Below are 22847 nucleotides of genomic sequence, written 5' to 3'. Positions count from 1 at the left end.
GGAGAAAAGCAATGACAAACCTAGACAGCATCTTAAAAAGCAGAGACATCACCTTGCTGGCAAAGATCCATATAGTTAAAGCTATGGTTTTCCCAGTAGTGATGTATGGAAGTGAGAGCTGGACCATAAAGAAGGCTGATCGCCGATGAATTGATGCTTTTGAATTATGGTGCTGGAGGAGACTCTTGAGAGTCCCATGGACTGCAAGAAGATCAAACCTATCCATTCTTAAGGAAATCAGCCCTGATGTTGGGAAAGACTGAGGGCACAAGGAGAAGGGGACGACAGAGGATAAGATGGTGGGACAGTGTTCTTGAAGCTACGAACATGAGTTTGACCAAGCTGTGGGAGGCAGTGGAAGACAGGAGTACCTGGCATGCTCTGGTTCATGGGGTCACGAAGAGTCGGACACGACTAAATGACTAAACAAAAACAATTCTAGACTGCATTAACAGAAGTATAGTGTCCAGATCACGGGAACTAATAGTTCCACTTTATTCTGCCTTGGTCAAACCACACCTGGAATACTTTGTCCAGTTTTGGGTGCCACAATTTAAGAAGGATGTTGACAAACTGGAACATGTGCAGAGGAGGGCAACTAATATTATCAAGGGTCTCGAATCCATGCCTTACGAGGAGCACTTGAAGGAGCTAGGTATGTTTAGCCTGGAAAAGAGAAGACTGAGAGGGAGATATATTAGCCATCTTCAAATTTCATAAAGGCTGTCACATGGAAGAGGCAACAAGCTTGTTGTCTCCTGCTCTGGAGGGTAGGACTTGAAGCAATGGCTTCAAGTTACAAGAAAAGAGATTCCGACTAAACATACAGAAAAAACTTTCTGACAGTAACAGTGGAACGATCTCCCTGGGGAGGTTGTGGACTCTCCTTCCTTGGGGGTTTTTAAGCAGAGGCTGGATGGCATCTGTCATGGATGCCTTAGCTGAGATTTTTGCATTGCACGGGGTTGGACAAGATGGCCTTCAGGGTCCCTTTCAACTCTACAATTCTATGATGAATCTTTCCCCAGCCATCTTTTTCTGTGTTATAAAGATAATACTATTCTTGTTATGAATACATTTGTGCTGCTTGTTCTTAAAAACCACCAAGCTGGTCTACACTAAAATAATAGCAATGAATATATGAAATCTTCACAAAATAGTAGAAACAGCAATTAAAATAAACCATAACTTTCAGCAGACAGAAAAAAACCCAATCAAATGCTGGGATGCCTGAACATGTAAAAGGTTCTTTGCCTGGCACGGAAACAACTTAAAAGCCTGTGCCAGGTGAGCTTCCTTGCGATGGGCATTCCACAGATGAGGCACAATTTAAAAAGCCCTCTTCTCAGTCACCACCAGCCTAACTTCAGGTGGAGAGAAAGAGAAAGAGAGAGAGCACATGCAAGGCATCAGAGGATGACTGGTAAGTTTGGATAGGCTTCTATAGTAAATGGCGTTTCTTCAAGTACATGGGTTCCAAGCCTGTTAGAGCTTTGTAGGTAATCCACAGCACTTAGACTTGAGTCCTGAAAGAGACCGGTGGCCAACAGGCAGCCAGCAAAGCTCTCTAAGTTACAGCACCTTGCCCCCCTTTCATAGGCCCATTTGCAAACTGCAAAATTGTGGAGAGGTGGCATTTTTATTATTCATTTTGGATAGGCAAGGAAATAGGTTTTTTAAAGTAATTTTCAGGATCTGGCATTTACTGAGGAAAACTTCTTTCTTTCACAATGCAGATTTGCTTCTACAATTGAAAATTTGCTAGATTTCTTCCTTACCCTTAAAGTCTTGCAAAGGAAGATCATGTGCTCAAGCACGTGACTCTCATAGCAACTCACAATATTAGTGACCTGCCAAATGCATTTTGTACTAATTGAACTTTCCAATAATTCAAAGGCCCTTGTGCTTGGTAGTTAAGGACCCACTTAAATCCTTACGTGCGCGCGCGCACACACTCACATCCATTACAAGGAAACCCAGCTACAGGTGTAGAAGGTCACAGGTATATCAGCTGTACATACTTTAATTATTCAGCCATTCTTATTGCAGAATTAAGAATGTAAAAGTGCACCAGCATTTCTGTGGCTTCACAACCATAAAGTAACAAAAAACATAGTAAGAGGACAATCCCTATTAGAACTGCGATATTTTGAAATAAACCATGCTAAGCTCAGTCTAAAACCTACTGAACCTTGTAGCAAGACTCCAGTTTGACCCTATTGATTTTGGATTAGGTGCCAAGTACACTTCAATCTACTTGGTTTTATGATGGAGATGCTGCAGTAATAGTTACAGCTAGTAAATGCTGAACAGCCATGGCAGAGTAGTTAAACTTAGACCACTATTAAAGTACTTTTACATGTGACATTCACAGCAGACCTGTCATCTTTTATCTGCGTGCAATTGCAGAACTGGTGTCAGTTCTAAAGTAATGATATTGAGGGCTTCATAAATTACCCTGGTGATGCTCAGGAGAAGACAGTGTCACATCTAAATAAGTGTTTTGCTTCCAGGGTAATGTATGTCTTCATCTGGCCCAGCAGTCAGCATATTGCCCTATGTTGATGGATATTGTCAGCTTGAAGCTCTACTACATTTCACTGCACAATAAACATGGCTGTCAACACCCTATAAAGTGAAATCAATTTATCTTGTATGGTCAGTGCATTTTAAATGAAATTAATGTACTGTGGGCATAGTGGCAAAAAGGTAGCGTATTAGTTATGCATCCTCTGTCTTAAGAATTTATCCATAAAAATGAATTGCCTACACAAAACAACAAAAATAATTATTGTGCACCTTAACGTACAGGGGCTTTTTTTACACCAATTTAGGAGAGTTGGGATTCTACATAATTTAAAATATAGATTCAGATCTTGAGCTGATGTAAATCATCTGTCCACTGTGAAGTAAACAGAGCTTTACTGATTTATAGCAGTTTAGATTTCATCAAGCTTTGTCATTTCATAGGCATTGAGGATTTGTCATATATGTATTTGAATTGGAGGGGAGAGATCTGAAAGACCGTTGTATGTGAGGGATATGCTTTGTTGTTTTGACACACATCAAATTTAAAAATTATTCATGCCATTTTTTTATTGTGCAAATGTAGCCATCTTTCAAAAGCATATCAAGAATGATTCCAAATATTTCAATTGAGGATCACAAAGCCACCAGCCTCAGAGCTTGGGTGCATGCCATAGCTCCAGTATTACATGTATCTATCATGTAAACCTGCATGAATTCTTTGGCTACATGTGATAGGTACTTGATGAAAAGCATACGACCTTGATGTCCACTATAGTGGAAAACAATTGAGTTCATGTTGTATCATAAACTCGATCAGACAGCTTGAAGCACAAGTACTGGTGTTAATTCTTTGAACTTGGAACACCTCAAAGACATTTATTCAGTGAAGGATACCTGAATTAAGAATTGTGTCCGCCTTGATGAAATAGGCTTCTGTGCACTATAGTTTTAGTTATTCAAATATCCTGGGTGACTTTAAAACCATTTGGGCAAAGATTAATTTAGATGAACTACACATGGAAAAATAAGATAGGAGAGCTTTGGTCAGCTGGTCATTTTAATTATGGGCATATTAAAACATGGCTTTGCCCTACTTCCCATACATTTAACAGTTTGTTATTTTCTTTCCTGTTAAGAGGTATATCTGAGGCAAGAGTGAAGCACCTTTTTCAGATCAAGAATCAGTGCTTTATTTCCTAGAAGAAAAGCACTGCCAAGAGCTACATTCTCTTCTGGGCAACTTTTCCAGGGCGACATACCACTAGTGGGCAGGATCAGTGCTTTTTATCTAAAAAAAATGTTTAGGGATACTCTCATTTTCCAACTCACATTGAAATACTGCCCCTCAATGAGGCCAAACCTAGATTCATAAAATGTTTAGGGGTATACATACCCCCAGAAGAAATGCACTGGGCAGGGCAAGAGGTAAAAGTGGATAGAACAACGAAGGCAAATTTATTATAGACCAGTTCTTAACACATTCACATGCTTCATTTTATTGTCCATCTAGATGAGCAAGAGGCATTATCAAAATCCAATTACACATTCCATCTGGGCAAAACACTGGAGTACAAAGTATGGCCAGTGATGGGGTGATCTGGGGAAAGTTCTAAGAACTAGGCAGAGAGGCCTGGCAGGCCACATTTGGTCCAAGGACCTCAGGGTTCCCCACACTTGATCTAGGGCATAGAAATTAAAGGCTCAAAATTTAATATGTCTTTGAAGTTTCTCATTGGCTCCTACAAGAATGAATAATGAATAGCATGAATGAACTCAAATAAATGAATTCGTAAGTGCTTTGTGTCATAGATCTGAAAGCAGAAAACGAGAACTTGAAATGGACAGGGCATCATAGGTGGCAGCCCCACCATCCAGACAATGTAATAATATTTGCATCCATCTTGTTTCTTCCTGCTCTGATATTACAGGAAGTAAAGCAATGAATGGCTCTGCAGCTAAACTACAGCAGTATTATTGTTGGCCAACAGGAGGTGCCACTGTGGCTGAAGCTCGAGTCTACAGGGACGCCCGGGGCCGAAGTAGCAGTGAGCCACATATCAAACGACCAATGAACGCTTTCATGGTTTGGGCAAAGGATGAACGCAGAAAAATCCTTCAGGCTTTTCCTGACATGCACAACTCCAATATTAGCAAAATCCTTGGTAAGTACAAAACCATTAATAATAGCACAATCAAAACTGGTAATTGCTTTGCAATTTTATATGCAGATTATTAATGGTGAGAGGGAATAATTTATTAGATTTGTTGATTGAATCAAGTTACTGAACTCCAGAACACTGCAAATATGGGAGGGAACACTAGTAGTTAGATATGGAACAGCAAATAACTCCTATATGCCCTTTGCTGTTAGCAAATCTACGGAAAGGCAAAACATTCTATGTTCATTGTCCTGATTAATTAAAAACTACACTGATTAATTTAAAACTAAGGCTGCAAGTCTATGCACGCTTACAGGAAATAAGCGTGCATAGAACTCAATGGAGCTTAGTTCTGAGCAGATATATATATAGGATTGCACAGAGAGGTACTCAAGCTTAAGACTACTACAGCAATTTATGAAGATGAGATTTATTTAAATAAAAAACATTGGATTTCGATACGAGTTAAATAACTCAGTTTATACATGGACTATGCCAGTATTATATTGCAAGCCTTTATTAGAATTCATGGTGTATTAGGAAATTCTGCAAGACAAAGTTGGTAACTTTGCTATATAGGGAAAATCTCTAACCTCATGCAAATATAAGTCTTCGTGGCAGGGAGTAAAATGTTCAAACTGTGTAGTCAATACGTTTAATAGAATTTAAATGTTCATTAGGTACTCATTGAACTAATCGTAAAAAAATAAATAAACAAAAGTGTATTGACATAAAAAGGTTAACGTCAAGTTTATTTTAATTAATTCTCTAGAAAAGTAAAATTTAGCCAGTGCTCAGGCTTTGTCTCCCAATAATAAAAGTGTTGGTTTTTCAAAGAATTGGAGACCGCAAAAGAGGAATTAAAAACATACATGAGAATGAGGGAAAAAATTAAACTGATATTTGTCTATAAATGTAATTCAGAAAGAGAACAGTAACGATCAGGTCTCACCTGCAATACTTTCTGCATTATCTTGCAACATAACAAAGCTATTTCTCTTACTTGCTTTTTTCCCCTTTCAGAGGTAAAAAAAATCTAGAAATAAATATAACTCTGTTCTTAAACTTTCAGTGTTTTACATAGAAGCTCTCATATTTGTCTACTATTTTAGTAAGTTATATGAATAGCCTCTCAGTTTTGTATAAAACCTGCACTGTTCCAGTCTTGGCAACTCTATGGAATCTATATTATTTGTGTGTATTCTTTGACAACCCCCCCCCCCCAATTACAAGTATAGTAACAGTATTCATTAAAATGTAAACATTCAGTATAAATATTTCAGAAGTGCCAGCAATCGAATGTTTTTTAAAGAGGGGTAAAACCTGCCAGGACTTCCCCTGCCACTACCACACACACACACACACACACACACACACACACACACACACACAGAGAGAGAGAGAGAGAGAGAGTCAATTTACATATAATATCTCCGCACATTTTCCAGGACAATGACAAAAAAGAAGCCTGAAATATTAGAACTGACAACAGAGTATGGCTGACTCTGGATAATATTTATACAACTTTTCCATTTGTTGATGTATAAAAGCTCGTGGTAAAAGAATAGCTTCCACCCACGTTTACCACAGCTGTAATCATTTTAACCATCTGAGAGCTCCTTTTTAATCCCCCCCAACACAAAACCACCCTTCTTTCTTCACTGTTTAGGTAGCTCTCTATAAACAATACAACAGACCTGAATACTTTTCTTCTTTCTATGTAAACTGTTATATATATTTTTGTCTTTTATTAGTGCAGTTTGTGCTGAATGTTTATATTAATTAAAGTAGTGAAGAGCATTGCGAATGTACTTTCCACTTTCTTTCAAATACAGCTCAGTGTATGTATTGCATCTGGCTGGATAATTATAATGTTTAATAGGATTTGCAAGGGTCAAGGAGCTGATAATAAACTAAAGTTATAGTAAAGGGCATCAAAATTAAGGACACTAAGATGGTTAGAGGGTCCAGTTTTGTGAATAAGCTAGTTTTGCTAAATTTCAGGTCATGGTTTCATTATAATGAATTTACAAGCTAAATTCTTGCTGGGGAAATTATGCATGAGCAAGGTAATTTTTTATTTTTTTTAAGATCAGTATAAAGGTTATAACGAAACACGGTTCTAGTAATATAACTGAGATTCAAGGATCCACTTTCAGGGTGCCCAAGAGCTTGAGTGTGTCCAGTGGGATTTGTGCCAGTTTTTTTTCTTTTTAAGCCACAGACTTATCATATCTTAAACTGCTGTTTAAAGTTCCATTTGTTTCAAAATCAGTTTGCCATATGGTGTTTCAGAAAGGCACAGAATCCATTGGGAGTATGCTAGTAATTCAGTATTTTTAAAAAAAAAAATCAGGTAGTGTTTCTTAATGAAATAACCACCAATGTATACATGAATCAATGATTTTTGTTCAAATAATAGGTGAAGAACTCACTATAGTTTCAAATACAGAATCCTGGATTGATTGAAAAACAGTGAAACCTTAATGTGAATGGGGCCAGTTCTCCAACAGTACACTTACAAACGTTTGTCAAGCAAAATCTCTTTATAGAATATTAGGGAAATGTCTGAAGACTAAGAATACTGCAGAACTAAGCATACCACTCACCTTAAAAGTAGATTTCAAATTGTGAGTCAAGGACCCACCACCCACTTAGAGATAGGTAAGACATAGGTTAATGGGCTAAAGAAGGCCACAACTTTATTGGTTACAGCATGTGAGTGGTATTGGCTAAAGCATTGGATCAAACAATCTATACATGACTCCACCCTGCACGGCAAGGAGTCATTCGAGAGTTAACAACCAGTGGGAGGAGCTTGTTGATGCAAATACAACTGAAAGCTTCCTCTGATGTCACTGGAGGTCATGTCATGGCCCTATCCACCAGCAGGGCAGCTGACAGGATCCATGACCGCCGGATTTCTTTAACAGAATACCCAACAAGGGGAGGGGTACGTGATGGCCACAACCTGCCCTCCAACACACCACACTTATTCCAATGCCTAACAGCCAATACCTGAAAAGTTGTGACGATTTGCTACGAGGTAGGCGAAAAACCAAGAGGCTGGTGTCAATTTTCCAAATGGATAAAAATTCCTACCAGGCCCCCTGGGCAACCAACCAAAGCCCATAGCAAGGTCAAAAGCATAGATATGACCTAAAGGGAGGTGGGTGGGTGATCTGACGAATTCAGGAAGCGGCTGTTCAAATGTGACTAAACCCCGCCCCCAAGCCAGCCCAATTAACCTAATAACTGACAGAGGGGGCCGAATACAGGAACAGGTTTCCACTCACAACTCCTCCCCTCTAGTAGGAGGAGAGGCTCTCTTAATGTCAACTGAGATGGCTTGCTTGATGCATTGAAAGGTGAACTGTGGCAGAAATGAGCGTTAAGTGGAATTATCTGACAAATAAACTTAGAGCTCACTAATATCTTTTTCTGTGCAGGCTCCCGCTGGAAATCTATGTCAAACCAAGAGAAACAACCTTACTATGAAGAGCAAGCACGGCTAAGTAAAATCCACCTAGAGAAGTATCCTAATTACAAATATAAACCTAGACCAAAACGCACCTGCATTGTTGACGGCAAGAAACTGCGTATTGGAGAATATAAACAACTGATGAGATCTCGAAGGCAGGAGATGAGACAATTTTTTACTGTAGGGTAGGTGGAAGGTTTACGTGTCAAATCCAGCAGTTGCTATATAGTTTTACTTCCTGTGAGATTGGGACTCTTGTTTAAGATTCACTTATTAATCATAACCCATGACCTAAATATGTAAACTCTTTTTAGTCTATGGTGGTTCCCTGTCTTTGACAGCCATCTGGTAACCTACCCACATGACTCCTACAAATCCATTAGCTGGGAACTATTGGCTTTTTCTTTGCTTTTAAACAGGTATCAACCCCACCCCCAACCTTCTCCCTAAAGCTGATAAAGCAAAATAGTGTGAAAATGTCCTTGGAAAAAGTGTAAAACAAACCCCTTCCCTTTAAATTTATTCCATTACCCACTTTTACAAGTAGTTTGCTGCTGGGACTTACTGCTGGGACTTACTGCAGCAAAGTTAAATCTTCTCCTTACAAAGAAGGAGGTCCATTATTAACATTTCCTGGAATCCAGACTCAGTACATACACATCATTTTCTCTTTTGCCTGTGGAGTGAGGGCAGAAGCAGTAGTGGCCATATGGGTTGTCAGCTACTGAACAGAAGCACCAACATGACACTGGAAATTCATTTAATAGTTGTACTACACCATTAAAATGAGTAAAGAATATACAATTATCCCCCACCCCAAGTTTTCCACATTGCAGCCTTTTCTCCCATAACCCCATGCAAATCTAGGATGCCCACTGTTTGCATATGGAGTGAAAAAGGGCTGCAATCTGCTTAAGCTTTGTGGGAGAGGGGGATGCACTTGATACAGAGTGTTGAGTCTCTGGGTATGCAGTTGGGGGCAAGTATGACATACTCCTCATGTATTTTTTAGTTTGTAGCACCATGTTTTTGACTCTGCTGTATTCAGCACTGTCTTTGAATTTCTCGGGCTGCAGGGTGGGCAGATCTAACATCTGAGTCCCAGGAATGAAACCATATATATGCATTCAATATATGCATCAATGAATCTCTTATGTGCCATCTTGGACTTTTAAGCAGCATGCAGTGCTGTGATATATCTTCAGTCTCAGGCCAGACATTCACTAGAACAATTGGCACTCAATAGGTTTATCTCTGCCAGTGTCTTATAAACACACAAACAAAATTGCTGGATGCTTGGTGCCACACACGGGGGTTTCTGGCAATTTAAGAAAGCAGCTTCTCTTGCCAGCCCTTCTAAATTCACAATGTTCTGTTCAGTCCTCTAATCATAATACTATTCTTTTCTTGTGGGCTTCGCAACCAGATAATTGACCTTGACTGCTTGGTTCTGTGCCTTGTTTCTGGCTTGGCATGCAAGACACACGTTGCAGTCAATTATTTTGTGGTATAGCCTGCAGCAGTGTGGGTTTCTGCCCAAATCAGTTTTTGATATCCATAAGTACGATGAGGGTTAGATATCTTGAAATATGATGAGGCAATAGGCCTATGTACCTTATCCTGAAACATAGTTGGCTGACTTTAGGCAGCCAAGAAACTATTTGGGAATTGAGTTTCAGATATTCAACCCATCAGCCACACACCCTATTTTACTTAAGGGCATTGCTACTGTAGCCAGATCATCCAGTGAAAGAGTAAAGCTTATTGAGGGTGAAGAAGGGAATAAGAATGGTTCTGACTAGTGCAGGACAAGGGCAGCAGTGCTTGCACATGGAAATGTTTATGTGTGCAGATCTGGTATAAGGAGGTGAGGCTTTCTGCAGTTAAAGGAGCTAGTACACAAGAACTGAAAGGTAAATGGATCTGATAGGAAATGATGTGGGAGAGGCAAGGAAGTTGAGTAAGAGCTGGATAAGTGAACATCCAGATTTATTAATCACCATTCTGCACATCTTTTCGCATCATATACCAGTGTTTGAAAAGCATGTTCCAGTGGCAACTTCCTGCTCTCCTAATCAGCCACCACCCAACTATGGCATTTGACCTGGAACTTCTAGACCCGATGAATCAAATTCATTGTGATTTGCCCTGGCCCAGTCCAGGAAAGGCACGCTTTCTAGCTGGTGCTTCATGAGTAGAGATGGGCTGAGCAGCTCAGACATAGCCTGGGAGTTGTGCCCAACAATGTCATTGCATAAATGGGAAAGTTTTCAATTCTGCAACAGAACTTCCCTTCTCTCCCATAAATCTACTTTGGGGGTTCCCCTCCAAAACAGACTCAGCGGTGCGTGTTCAGGAGGCACACAAGGTGATGGGAGGAAGGAGAGAGTTTTCTTTACAAAGTCATTATGCGTGCACAAGGACTTTGCTGGAGTCAGTAGACTTTCCCCCTGCAGGTGCCCACCCTCAAGCTCATTCACATTGGTGGGCGGGGCAGGTGATAAAGTTGTGTGTTGTTGGCAGAGCCCTGCTCCCTGTGTGAGGGGCTCTTGAGATTTTTCATTTTGTATTTTTTAAGATACTGTGGAAAACTGTATTAAGGTAAAGGTAAAGGTACCCCTGCCCGTACGGGCCAGTCTTGACAGACTCTGGGGTTGTGCGCCCATCTCACTCAAGAGGCCAGGGGCCAGCGCTGTCCGGAGACACTTCCGGGTCACGTGGCCAGCGTGACATCGCTTCTCTGGCGAGCCAGAGCCGCACACGGAAACGCCGTTTACCTTCCCGCTGGTAAGCGGTCCCTATTTATCTACTTGCACCCGGAGGTGCTTTCGAACTGCTAGGTTGGCAGGCGCTGGGACCGAGCAGCGGGAGCGCACCCCGCCGCAGGGATTCGAACCGCCGACCTTTCGATCGGCAAGTCCTAGGTGCTGAGGCTTTAACCCACAGCGCCACCTGCGTCCCGGAAAACTGTATTATTTGTATCTTAAAAGCCTTCCCAATATTTATGCTTACAAAAAATGCACACGTGTTCTAAATGCTTTTGAACTACTATTTTGAATTAGGCAATAAAACCACACCACTGTGTCAGAAATATATGCAGTAAGCACTTTTATGAGATCTGATGTTAATGTTATTCTATTTGGCTTCTATGTTTCAAAGGATGTAGCATGTAAGAGATTTTCTCAAATGCAGCTGAATTAAGACTCAGTAATTGTGTGCTGTTCCCTGATCCAAATTACTATTTCCAAATTAAACATTTAAGTGGTTTTGTTTTTTTAAAAAAGACAGCTATGAATAACCACCCCCCACCCCACGGATCACTTATATGGTGCCTAGACAAACCTGAAATACTGTGTAGGCAGTTTCCCCCCTGTACTGTACTAGGAAACTACCCTGCACGTATTCCAGTGTGTTATATGCCAGCTATGCCCTTCTCCTGTTTGCACAGGATAAGTGGTTCATTTCTTGCAAGAGAATAAATAGATATAAATCCAATATTGAAAACAGCAGCATTCACAAACCACCAAGAGAACATTTCTGTCTCTCAGCACTCTACTGCTAACTAATGCCAGTTACCATACCTCAACGAAAAGGCTCCTGTGTGAAACTACAGAACTAGAACTTATTCACAAACTATAGAACTAGAATTTATTCACAAAGTCAGTTTGATTGTGACTTGGCTTATCTTTCCCTTTTTGAAATTATTTATCACTAGATGAGGGTGTATTAATTATGTCTCTCCACTGTAATATTGGCTGTTTCAATTGTCTTGTTTATTAATAGTTACTTTTGTACATTTTATAACTTTTTAACATATTGTCAGGCGTGTAGAAAGGCTTGACTTTATTGCTTTGGGAAGCAATATAGAAATAATCATCAGTTTTTATTCAGTACTTTGAAGGTTCCCATTTGGAGAGGAAATTTATTATAAATAACTTATAATCAATAAAATATATACTTAATTATTATCCAGCTTTTTGTTTATTGTTAATTATAACGTGCAAGGAAGCATGTCCTCAATGAAATCAGTATGATTCAGTGTTTTGTCAGAAGCATGGAAGACACTACCAAATTCACTTCCCACAAGATGTAATGCCGGCCACCAACTTGGGGGACTTTAAAAGATTAGACAAATTCAAGGAGCATATTGGGTATTAGTGATTATATTTAACTCCACTGCAAAGGCATTATGCATCTGGCTATCAGTTGCTGGGAAGCACAAGTAGGGAGAGTATTGTTGCGCTCAGGTCCTGCTTCAAGACTTGGTGTAGGCATCTGGTTCGACCACTGTGAGAACAGCATGCAGGATTAGATGGGCCTTTAGCCTGAACCAGCAGGGCTCTCCTTCTGAAAGGTGACTGCTGCACCTTCTGTCAAAATGACAGACACTCACTTCTTATGCAAACTCAAGGAAATCTTTCCCATGTTTGTCTTTTCTTGCAGGCAACAGCCTCAGATTCCAATCACCACAGGGACGGGTGTGGTCTATCCTGGTGCTATTACTATGGCAACTACTACACCATCACCTCAGATGACATCTGATTGCTCCAGCACCTCGGCTAGCCCTGAGCCCAGCATCCCTGTCATTCAGAGCACTTACAGCATGAAGACGGACAGCGGGAGCCTTGCTGGAAACGAAATGATTAATGGGGAAGACGAGATGGAAATGTATGAGGACTTTGAGGATGACCCCAAATCAGACTATAGCAGTGAAAATGAAGCCCATGAGGCTGTCACTGCCAACTGAGGATGTCTGCTGAATTAAAGTACTCTGACTTTTTTTTGTTTTTGTTTTGAACAAAAAGTTCTTAAATGAGCCTGCATGCATGTGTGGCTCCTACAGTTACATCTGCAGAATGGTCTTAAATGTTTCTTAATGTGTGACACAGATTGTTCCCTAATTTTCATGAACTTTTTTAAAAATTTAGGTGAAGACATTAAGTATCAGACATTGGGACTTGAAAACTTATACAAATCAATAGCTCTCTTACAAGTCTTTCCTTTTTTGTCTATTTTTTTTTCTCCTCCTGGATGCTGAGAAAAAGGTTTTAAGTTACTGTTTTAAATGGGGGTTTTACATTCTCACTCAGGTATGCTGTGCCAGCCTACAGGTTGTGAATGTGTTTTTATTCTGAATTATTTTAGAAAACAAAAACGAAACAAAAAAAGTGCAAATTTCCTATCATGAAACAGAACAAGTCCTCATGTGCATCAGTGTTTCTTTGCTCATCTTTTTTAAACAAGGTCTCTAAATTCCATTTTTTTTCTCCACATGTATAGCTGACCTTCTGATGTGCCAAACTTTCATAACTTTTTAATCTTAACATTTAAAAAAGTCTTAAGGGAGACACTGTAAAGTCTTAGACAATCCTTTGGCATCTTAAAATAGCTATATATCTTTTTTAAAAAGCCTAATTTTTCCAGAAAATGGTAAAGTACTCAGGAATCTGGAGACAGGATATTCTTAAAATAGTGAACATGATTTCCACAATGCACTTGCCCAGTTGCTTCTGCCTCTTGATGTACCATCAGTATAAAATATTACGTAAGCACAAAAGAGCGATCACCAGCTACAGACAGGCCTGTCTTAAGAATGTACGGCCAACTCCAAATCCTTTCACTGCCCCTTTGCTTTTAACCCTTACATTCAGTCTTAACTACATTTTATCTTAACAATGTATTCATTCCAGAATGTCAGGGGTCCACATACTGAAAAAAAAGAAGAAATTTTAAAGTACTGTTGCGTTTGCATTATTTTCAGTTTGTTGTTGACTTCTTTATAAAATGCCCCTTTCCCCCTAAAAACCTGTGGTTTTCTTAAAATAGCAGGAAACTTAATACTGAAAGGTAACTATATGCTTAAATGGGAGATCATGTTTATATGTGTCAAAAACATTTGGGAAAACACTATGATACAAAGGGATGCAGATGCTTTCAGTATTTGCATAGTATGCATGTGCTTTGTGTCTGTTTTATACTTTTAGGCCAGGAGCCAAAGAAGCACCCAGTTAGTTCCATAAAGCATCAGGGCTTGTGTTTTCTGAACCAAAATTCACCACCTCTTCGCATGAACCAAATTTGAAACTGAGGGAAGTTGTTTCAGAAGCAATTTGTGATGTGACATTGTTATCATGGTGGTTCAAAGGGGAGAAAGTAACAAAAATCCAACAGGGTCTGCATAGGCCCTGAAGCTCCCCTACAGCAGTTCTAAATTATCCCTTTCAGGTTCTCTTTACTTTGCATAGTATACAACATCTCACCTAGTCTTTCTCACGAGTTTCTGAATTAAATGCTGTCATAGTTTCGAATACTGTACTACATGTTGCCATATCAATAGCCGACCTAAAGGATCCATTTACTATACCCATCTATTATTTTTATACAGGAAAAGCCACACAAATCTTACTATCTCATATATAAACTGTGTCAAATGCTAGTTTCACAAAACTAAAGAGAGTTCCAAGCTCATTCTATTATTTTGTCATTCACTGACATGGTTTTACTATACATGTGTAGGTTTCATATTGTTGCACAAATACATGCCTAACATGCAGAAAACTATCTGGAGGACTCCAAGTCTTGCCTGACAAACAAGACCAAAAAATAGCTATTTTCCAAGCATAGTATCAATATCAGATCAATATTTGCGAAGTTGTCTCAAGCCTTCAGGTCAAAAATGCTGTAGAAATTATAATTATTTATTTCATTTCTGATATATAATTTTGTTAAATATATAAAGAAGCAAGGGGAGGTGGGAACAAAACATTCCCAAGTTAATAATCTAGGTCTTAATGGAAGTCAGTTTGCCCCCAAATTTTGAATTTGATCAATTTTATGCCCCATGGTCAAGGCCAGAGTCTACTGTTTCAGCTACTTATTCTCCTCATCAGTACTTTCTACTGAAAACTACACCATCTCATAAATATGTATGTTTAGAATCAGGCCACTAATATTGAATCAGACTCTTTCGGAATATTTTGTTTACTTCATTATATCCTTAATATACTCCAGAAATATGGCAATTTTATACGGGCAAAATATTTGTGTCCTAAGAATAAAGCCAACCATACATATAGTTCATGATACGGAAGCCACGCTTCCATTACATCTGTGTGGTGACCGTTCCAGGAACTGAACTAGTTGTGTGCAATTTTCTCTATGCCAGCAAAAACTCAACATGAATGGTCTGTGGTGTTGGACACACAGATATCATTTCCTAATCCAGCTGGAGCACTACCATGCAAATGCAATTTAAGCAACCTATTCCATGCTGCCTATTAATTCTGTGAAGCAGGGTTGTGTTGAGAGTTCCACTTTGTGTAAAGATGCCATGTTTAAGGCTGGAAGAGTAGCCTCATCTCTTACTAGCTTTGCTCAGGGGAAAGAGTGCCAGGATTTCTAAAAACATTTCTGCACCTTCTTTGATGGCCAAACCTGCATGTAATAAATGTGTGGGCATGAACCCGTTCTTCTGAAAACATGGGTTGCAACCCAAACTACAACCTTGCTTATGGAGCAGGGGGTTGGACTGAATGACCCTCAGGATCCCTTCCAACTCTATGACTAGGGCAGATGGGGTTCTTTCCCTTTCCATAGCCAGCAATGTCTAGCATCTAGCTTACATACAATTAGATTTTGTCATTAGATTGTGATCATTATATATATTTTTCAGTTCCTTGACTTCAAAGGCTTTTCATTAATAGAACCAACATAATGGCCATGGCTTACAATGCGTGAGCAAATCATTTGTACTTTGCTCCCCCCTGCTAGCACTGAGAGGAAACAAACCATAATCTCTGGCTCAAAACAGAAGCCTTTTTTTTTTTTTTGGCATTAAGCAGTATATAAATTTAATCATCAATGTTCCTTTGCTTGTGCAGCTGAACTACAGATTTTGTTTTGTTGTGCTTGGAACAAACCAAGAAGTGAAGCCAGTTTGTTGTTGGCTTTCCTATCATGGTTTTTTGTTTTTTGTTTTGAGCTTGGATGTTATTCTAAGGCAGAGATAGTCAGTTTTTCCCATGCAGCACTAGACAGGAGGAAGCCCAGCATTTGTGTACAGTCAACCATGGTTTGTGGCTTACCATGGCATACAAACATAACCAATATCAGTGCAGAGTGTTGGCATGCTATCATACAACCTTGCACGACTAGTAAAGAACACTAATGCCCTGACAGCTTTCAGAAGCAACTGCTGGAGGTAGTCAGCTTTTGCAATATTAAAATAGACAATTTAACCCAGACAAGCAAATAGGGACTGCTATGTTTACAAGATCAAATACTATTCTGACATATAATACTCTCATCAAGCTTTGGCAGCCATTTTTAAATCCAAAATAAACTTATCTTTCTTTACTATTTATTTGAAAAGTGTTCCCATGTCTACAGCTGAAGCAATAAAACTGTTCTAGCCGAGATGTTAAAAGCACTTGCTGTGTCATTAGCTGGTGAGCGTCCTCTTTACCTAATTAAGGTACTAAAAGAAAATCATTTCTTATTAAAATTGTTTGGAAATTTGAAGTGTTCTAATACATGTAGTTTGGAGCGGAGGTACTCATTTTCCCTAAAGAATGACTATTTATTAATTTTCTACAGGTTTCTCCTGTTATAAATCTCTCTCCACCCTACAATTCATTTCTTTTCTCTGCATTTCTTCATGGTTTTTTTGTTGCATAGGTAGAATGCTGTATTGCTAACATTGTATTTTCTGTAATTATTTTTGCACAAAGGCAAACATTTAGTTTAGTGGGTTAATTTCTTTTTATAAATTTTATTACCATGCCAAAATAATATTCTGCAGGCTGGCGGAGAACAAAGGACTGTTCTTTAGGACTGAAACTTGATTTTGCTCATAGTACAAAAACACACACTCACAGATGTTATTTCGTAAGTGTTATAAGCACTGGATATAAATGGTATTTTTTATCACTTCTAACTAATGTGAAACTGTTGTACAAAAACGACATGAACAAAAGTCATCTGTTTCGACTCGTGTGGGCCTGCCTCACAGTTGCCGGATTTGAGTCATTTTTATGTCTTTGTTATTTCATTTATTTATGCAAAATTCTTATATGTATGAATACTTTGTTTTAGCTCCAGCCCTGCATCTGTGTTGATGCTCCAAAACTTAAAGGTGCATTCTTGACAATGAATGGCTCTTCGTGAATCAGCAGAGGGTAGAAAGCTACTTTGTTGGTCAGTTTGGGTAAAAAAAATGTATTTGACTCTGAATAGTGCAGAAACAGTGTATTATATTTATTAGCCAAAATCGGCTCTAAAGTGTCAGTATAAAATCAAGGAAGGACAATCATATGGAAACAAACATTTATCCCCATTCTTAATTGGAGCTCAAAACAAAGTTTTTGATTAATCACCATCTCATCTTCGTTTTTTCTTAAAGTGTAAATATAACATAGGAAGTAGAATTTATTTTTTGTTCATGGATACCTAGTGAAGTATAAGTTATGTATTTACTTTGTTCTGTATCAGTGTACATTGGTCCATATTAAATGCTGACAAATCACTGTACCTCATGTAGATGCTGAATTTACACCTGCAGTGTGAGAGCAGTGTTGTGGACCTGTAGCAAGGATGGCAAGTCGCCTCACTTGTGCCCTCCTTCAAATTGGAATCCTGTATTTCATAAACACTTAACCTTTCAAACTATTTCACCTGCTTATAGAATAGGGGTGAGGAACCCCTGTGGTCCCTCAAAATTTTGCCAGACTACAACTCCCATGAGCCCCAGCCCTGATGGGAGTTGGATTGCAGTCTCCAGAGGGTCAGAGGTTGCCCACCCCTGCTATGGAATAACAATTCTCATTGTCTTCACTCTCTGGTAGTAGCATCATAGTTATTGGGACTAATAAAATACTAGTCAGAGAGATACAGCCTAATAGTCTGCTCTTCAGGATTGCTGCATCAGCAAATTAGTACATAGGATGTGGAATGTCTATTCCTCTTGGGCAGCACTACAGCCTATTACTTCAGCCAAGTGAAAGGATGTAAATGACATTTACATTCCTATTTAAATAAATGGGGCAAGTTGGTTATAACTGACAAGTCCCACTGAATTTATTAAATGAAACATAACTTTCTCTTGATTGGAACCATGATGTGACACTGTTGTTGCAGGATGAAGCAACAGCTAATTCTCTGACTCTTTTGCCAATGCAGTTCTATAAAATTCCTCAGAAGTAAACGAAATAGTATAATTCATCACTGAATGGCTTATCTCCTCAAAATATACCACCCAGATATATTTCATTCCTTCCTCCCACGTAATTAGAATTACTGTAAAAAGCAACTGGCTTAAGAACTGGTTTACTTAAGTGCCAGATTTCTAGTTTAGTTTGGGCTCAATTTGCTTCATAATTTGCAGCTTGATTCCAAGCGAATCTGATGGAAGTTCTTAGATTTTGTCTGAAAACAACCAATGTGAATAGTAAAAAATGTGTCAATGTGAATGACAAACTAAGTAAATAAATACACACATGAACAAATGATGCTCTGGAAGGCCTCTGTAAGCAATGCCAGTTAACACTAAACCGCTTCGGATCTGTGTTTGGTGTGGAATAATATCGGCATGTTTGAAAAAGTAAATAGTTAAATTGACTTGATATTTAACCAATACAAACTAAAGTCTTAATAAAACACGTCACAGGGTTTATGTTTATAGAGAGGAAAATAGCTCTGATCAAAGGGCCCATTTCTAAGAAAATAAGTTGTAGCCTTAAACATCTATCCTTATGCTGTGGACAGCAGCTCTCTAGGGGAACAGACAGTCTTCTGCCTTTCCTGCTAACTGACACTTTTTAATTGGAGATGCTAGGGTTTAAACCTGGGACCTGATACATGCAATACATGTGCTTTGTCACTGAGCTGAACCCCCTCCCACATAAATGTATGAGAGTACCCAGATATGTAGTTTGGGGGAAGCTGTGGGATTGCCAACTGATCCAGAATCAGTGTGCAAGAGGCAGCGTAAAGAGGGGGATGCTATTACAACAGGGGAACAACTCGATAGGTGGGTGCATGTTATGTACAGCAGTAACTTGAAAACAGTGATTGTTTAAATGACTGTGTAAATGAAACAATGATTGTGTAAATGCAAGCATCCCCTAATACAAAGTTAAAGCATGATATCCTACTGTACCTAATGTTGCTCTTCGTCTTATTAAAACCTGACATTTTTTTCTACTTCACTGAAAATAACTTCCCAGTATGAAAACGCTACAATGCTCCAATTCAGGAAAGCACTTAATGCTGGAATCTTCAAGCCACACATTCTGGAGTAGTCCCAATGGAAGCCCATGGTGCTACTTTAGAGAAGGTGGTATGAAGATCTTAGCCTCAGGCACCAGTTTAGCGTAAAGTAACCGAGCCATTCTACCGAAGTCCAAAAGAGTTAGGTATATGTTTAAAGCTGAGCAGAATTTTATGTGTCTATCTGGACTGGATCTTCAGTACCAACAACTGCTCTAGAATGCAGCTGGTAGAATGTAATAATAGAGTATTTCATATTTTCAATTTTAAAAAATAGTCTCAGATCCTAGACGTTTGCATGTGTGTTTAAAGACTGAAGTTGGCACTTAAGCATGTCCTGTTTAAAGACTAACATGTGACCTCATTTGATTTTCTTTTACAAAAGGCACTTACTCTTTTTCTCAAACTCTTACTTTCCGCCTCCTCCTCCCACTGCCCCCCCCATTTCCTTTTATTATCAACCATTGTTCTCTGCAGTTCTTGGACAACATGTTTGATATACTGTAATGCCACAATTCCATGTTAGAATGCAAAACGCAAAACAGAAAATATTTACATAAGTGGGTTGGTATCTTTTTTCTTTATATCCAGATTTATGCTATTAGACTACATACCTTCCCTCTAAATAACTTGTCCAAGATTTAAGTTTTAAGAGCTGACAAAATTATATTCTGAGATAGTTCACTCATTGTTTTCAAAGAGGAGGGTGGGTCTGGGGCATATGTGTGAAAGGAAAATGTTTCCAATTGGTATTTATGGCAATATGAAAGTTATAAAGCAGCTTAGTGACACAGTTTGCTTTATAACTTCTGCTTTCTTCAAAAACCACAAGTGAGGTCCTTGGTGCTCTCAAAAAAGTTTGGGGAATGTGCAAATATTTAACTGTTTCTATGCTGCACATTGCAGACCTGCTCGTGTGCATTCTCCGTATTGTCTTCCTTTGTCATTTGTGTTTTGCTTTCTCAAAAGCACAGGGTTGTTTTTCCTGCCCCCGCCTCCCTTGTACCCTTCATCAGCCTGTAGCAAATTTCCGAATGTTTTAGTATTTCTGTTCCTTCATTATTGTATTTGCCATGTACAAATGTTTTTATTACGTTAAGACAAGCTTATAAGCTGTTACTACATAACTTATCTTACTGTAACTCTTTTCTTTCCTGACATTGTAATTTGTTTGTGATGTATATTGTGAGATTGTATTCTATGTTAATTTAATCAGCACAATTCACTGACATGCTGGACTGACATGCTAGCTGCTGTTTCAAAGTGTAAAGTTTTTGTGTAGAGTTGTTGGGGGACAACTGAGACTCCCTTTGTCAAGGTACTATGCTTTGGTTCCTATAGCAACACTGTGGGTGTGGCTCTTATGATGCTAGGGCTGCTGATTCTACACCCACAAGCATTTTTTTTTTTTACTGGCAAGTTTTCCGTGTAGAAATTCTATATACAGTGCAGGTACCTATCTGGGCCCAGGGCTGGTAATTATTTGGGTATGTAGAGAAAAAACAAACAAACCCTAGTGTCTATTGCTGCTTTGAATATGTTTTAAAAGTCTGAAAATGTAAATAGTTTATCAAAATAAATCTTGTACAGTCCAGTGTAAAGTTTTTAAATGAACTTAAAAGGTTGCCATTACATCTCTCTCACACTCTCCTCTTGAAGCAGTTTAAAAAGAAAAGAAAAAAGTTTGCTAAGGATGTTGATTTTTTTAAAGTATCTGTGCTCTTAATTTAAGCGGGGGGGAACGAATCATTCTTAGCTTTGCTTCATAGCATAAACCGATTTCTTGGATTTTGTTGTGCAGTATTGACGTGAGGTAAATTAAATATTAAATAATTTTTCAGTGGTACTTTTAAGAGTCTTCTCCTCTCCTCAGAAATTAATGGAAAAGACAAAACTGAAAAAAGACTGTCTTTATATCGTATATTCTGGTGTATGTTGGCACCTTACCATATTTGAGGGGATTTTTTTCCTTTTTCCTTCCTTTTTTTTTTTTTTTGCACAAGGTGCTTTCCTGATATGTTAAACATGTCATCATTGGGTGATACCATATGCCATGATAAGGGGTTCTGACCCCTCAGGGGAGTGTCTATAAGACTGCCTATTTATGCTCATTTACCTCAAGACTGTCCTCTCTACCCTTAATCTATTCACCATCACTCCATCTTTTGTACTGCTGTTGACACTTACAGATTAAAGATAAATTTTGTTTTATGATATGTGTGTGGCTTTTTCTGTGCAGCCTATTCTGTTCTTTCTATACGTAACAGTCCGCTTCAGATCCCAAGGAGCTGCTCGTGAGAAAAGGCCGTGCAGATCAAGTGACCAATTCCTTCTGAGCAGGCTCACCTCCTCCGTGCTCATTGTCAGTCTACTTATTGCTTTCTCGTGTCACATCAGCAGTTTGGTTTTTGAACTTTGGCTCGATAAGCTCAAGTCGTAGTGTGTGATGTGTAAGCAGGAAAGGCTTGTAAAGTAACCCTGTATGAGATGGGTATTTCGAAATACCAAATAGGAATGGAACAGAATAAAAGTTATCTCTATGTCACCCCCTTCATTTTCATTTCTCTTACAGCCTCACTAGACAAACAAACTGAACCAGAAAATATGAGCACAGTAACACCATATTGCCTTTGGCCCAAACAGTATAATCCCTATATAATATTTTTATTAGCAGTTCTTAGTGTCCTCGTGGAAAAACATTGAAGTACATTCAGGTGTCCCATAATAATAGTAGACGATTCTGACAGGAGATTTTAGCCCACTTCCTCCAGTTATTTTCTGAGACCAAGTATAGGAGGGACAATCATGACGATTGTCTAAAATGATATAGCACAACTGACACACCTACTTAAATAAAAAGCCTAAGGTCAAAACACAGTTATTACATGGTTAATCGTTATCCTTTGTTTATTTATACCAGTTTTTCATCATCAAAGATGCCCCCGAAGCAGTTTGCAACCATCTGATCAACCATATTTTAAGCAACTACTAACACCCAAACTAAAAAGCTCAAAACCATGAAGGCATCAGAAAAATAACCACTCCATTCTAAAAAAGAAAAACTGCATGCAGTAGCAAGGCAAAGCAAAACAAAAATAGGCAAAGCAGCATCATACTTGGAAACCAAGCAAACACAGGAATACTAAATCACTTTCATCAAATGCTTTATAAAGGGGGGCGGGGGCGTGGAGAGAGAGCAAGAGAGCAAACGGCTTGTTCCATGGGGCAAGTTCACATGCTTATCATTTTAAAAAATGTAAGGGATCTCTTTCCCTTGCTCTCTACTTTTTAACTGAAAAGATCTTCTAATTGCTTTCAGGGACTGTCAAGTTTAGAGGACTTTCCCACTGCTTGTAGGTAGGGTTTTCAGTGAATCTTTCCTTATGAGTTTGGGATTCATGTCTCATCTTGAA

The 22847-nt window shown here is 38.9% G+C and overlaps 1 protein-coding gene and 1 long non-coding RNA gene across 57 annotated transcripts in view; one reads left to right on the top strand and one right to left on the bottom strand.

Annotated features, from left to right (window-relative positions):
* SOX6 (SRY-box transcription factor 6) overlaps positions 1-21645 on the top strand; it is a 451086-nt gene extending 429441 nt beyond the window's left edge. For 30 of the 50 annotated variants that reach the window (XM_083705002.1, XM_083704991.1, XM_083705001.1 and 27 more), the window contains 3 exons: positions 4458-4691; positions 8138-8354; positions 12613-21645. In XM_083705002.1, coding sequence (XP_083561128.1) covers positions 4458-4691; positions 8138-8354; positions 12613-12916 — 755 coding nt within the window. In that variant the 3' untranslated portion in view covers positions 12917-21645. The remainder of the gene's footprint in view (positions 1-4457; positions 4692-8137; positions 8355-12612) is intronic. The other 20 variants (XM_083704983.1, XM_083704982.1, XM_083704992.1 and 17 more) reach the window with 1 other exon arrangement.
* LOC310833723 overlaps positions 1-22847 on the bottom strand; it is a 117670-nt gene that overhangs the window by 53588 nt on the left and 41235 nt on the right. The window contains exon 4 of one of the 7 annotated variants that reach the window (XR_014558901.1): positions 8752-8845. The exons of the other annotated variants lie outside the window; for them this stretch is intronic. This is a non-coding gene — a long non-coding RNA (uncharacterized lncRNA). Of the gene's footprint in view, positions 1-8751; positions 8846-22847 lie in introns of those variants that run through there. 7 annotated transcript variants of the gene reach the window in all.

Source organism: Podarcis gaigeae (assembly GCF_964106915.1).
Source record: "Podarcis gaigeae genome assembly, chromosome: 1".
In the NCBI taxonomy this organism is placed as follows: Eukaryota; Metazoa; Chordata; class Lepidosauria; order Squamata; family Lacertidae; genus Podarcis; species Podarcis gaigeae.
Note: the sequence above shows the minus strand (reverse complement) of the source record. Positions and strands in the feature narration are given on the sequence as shown.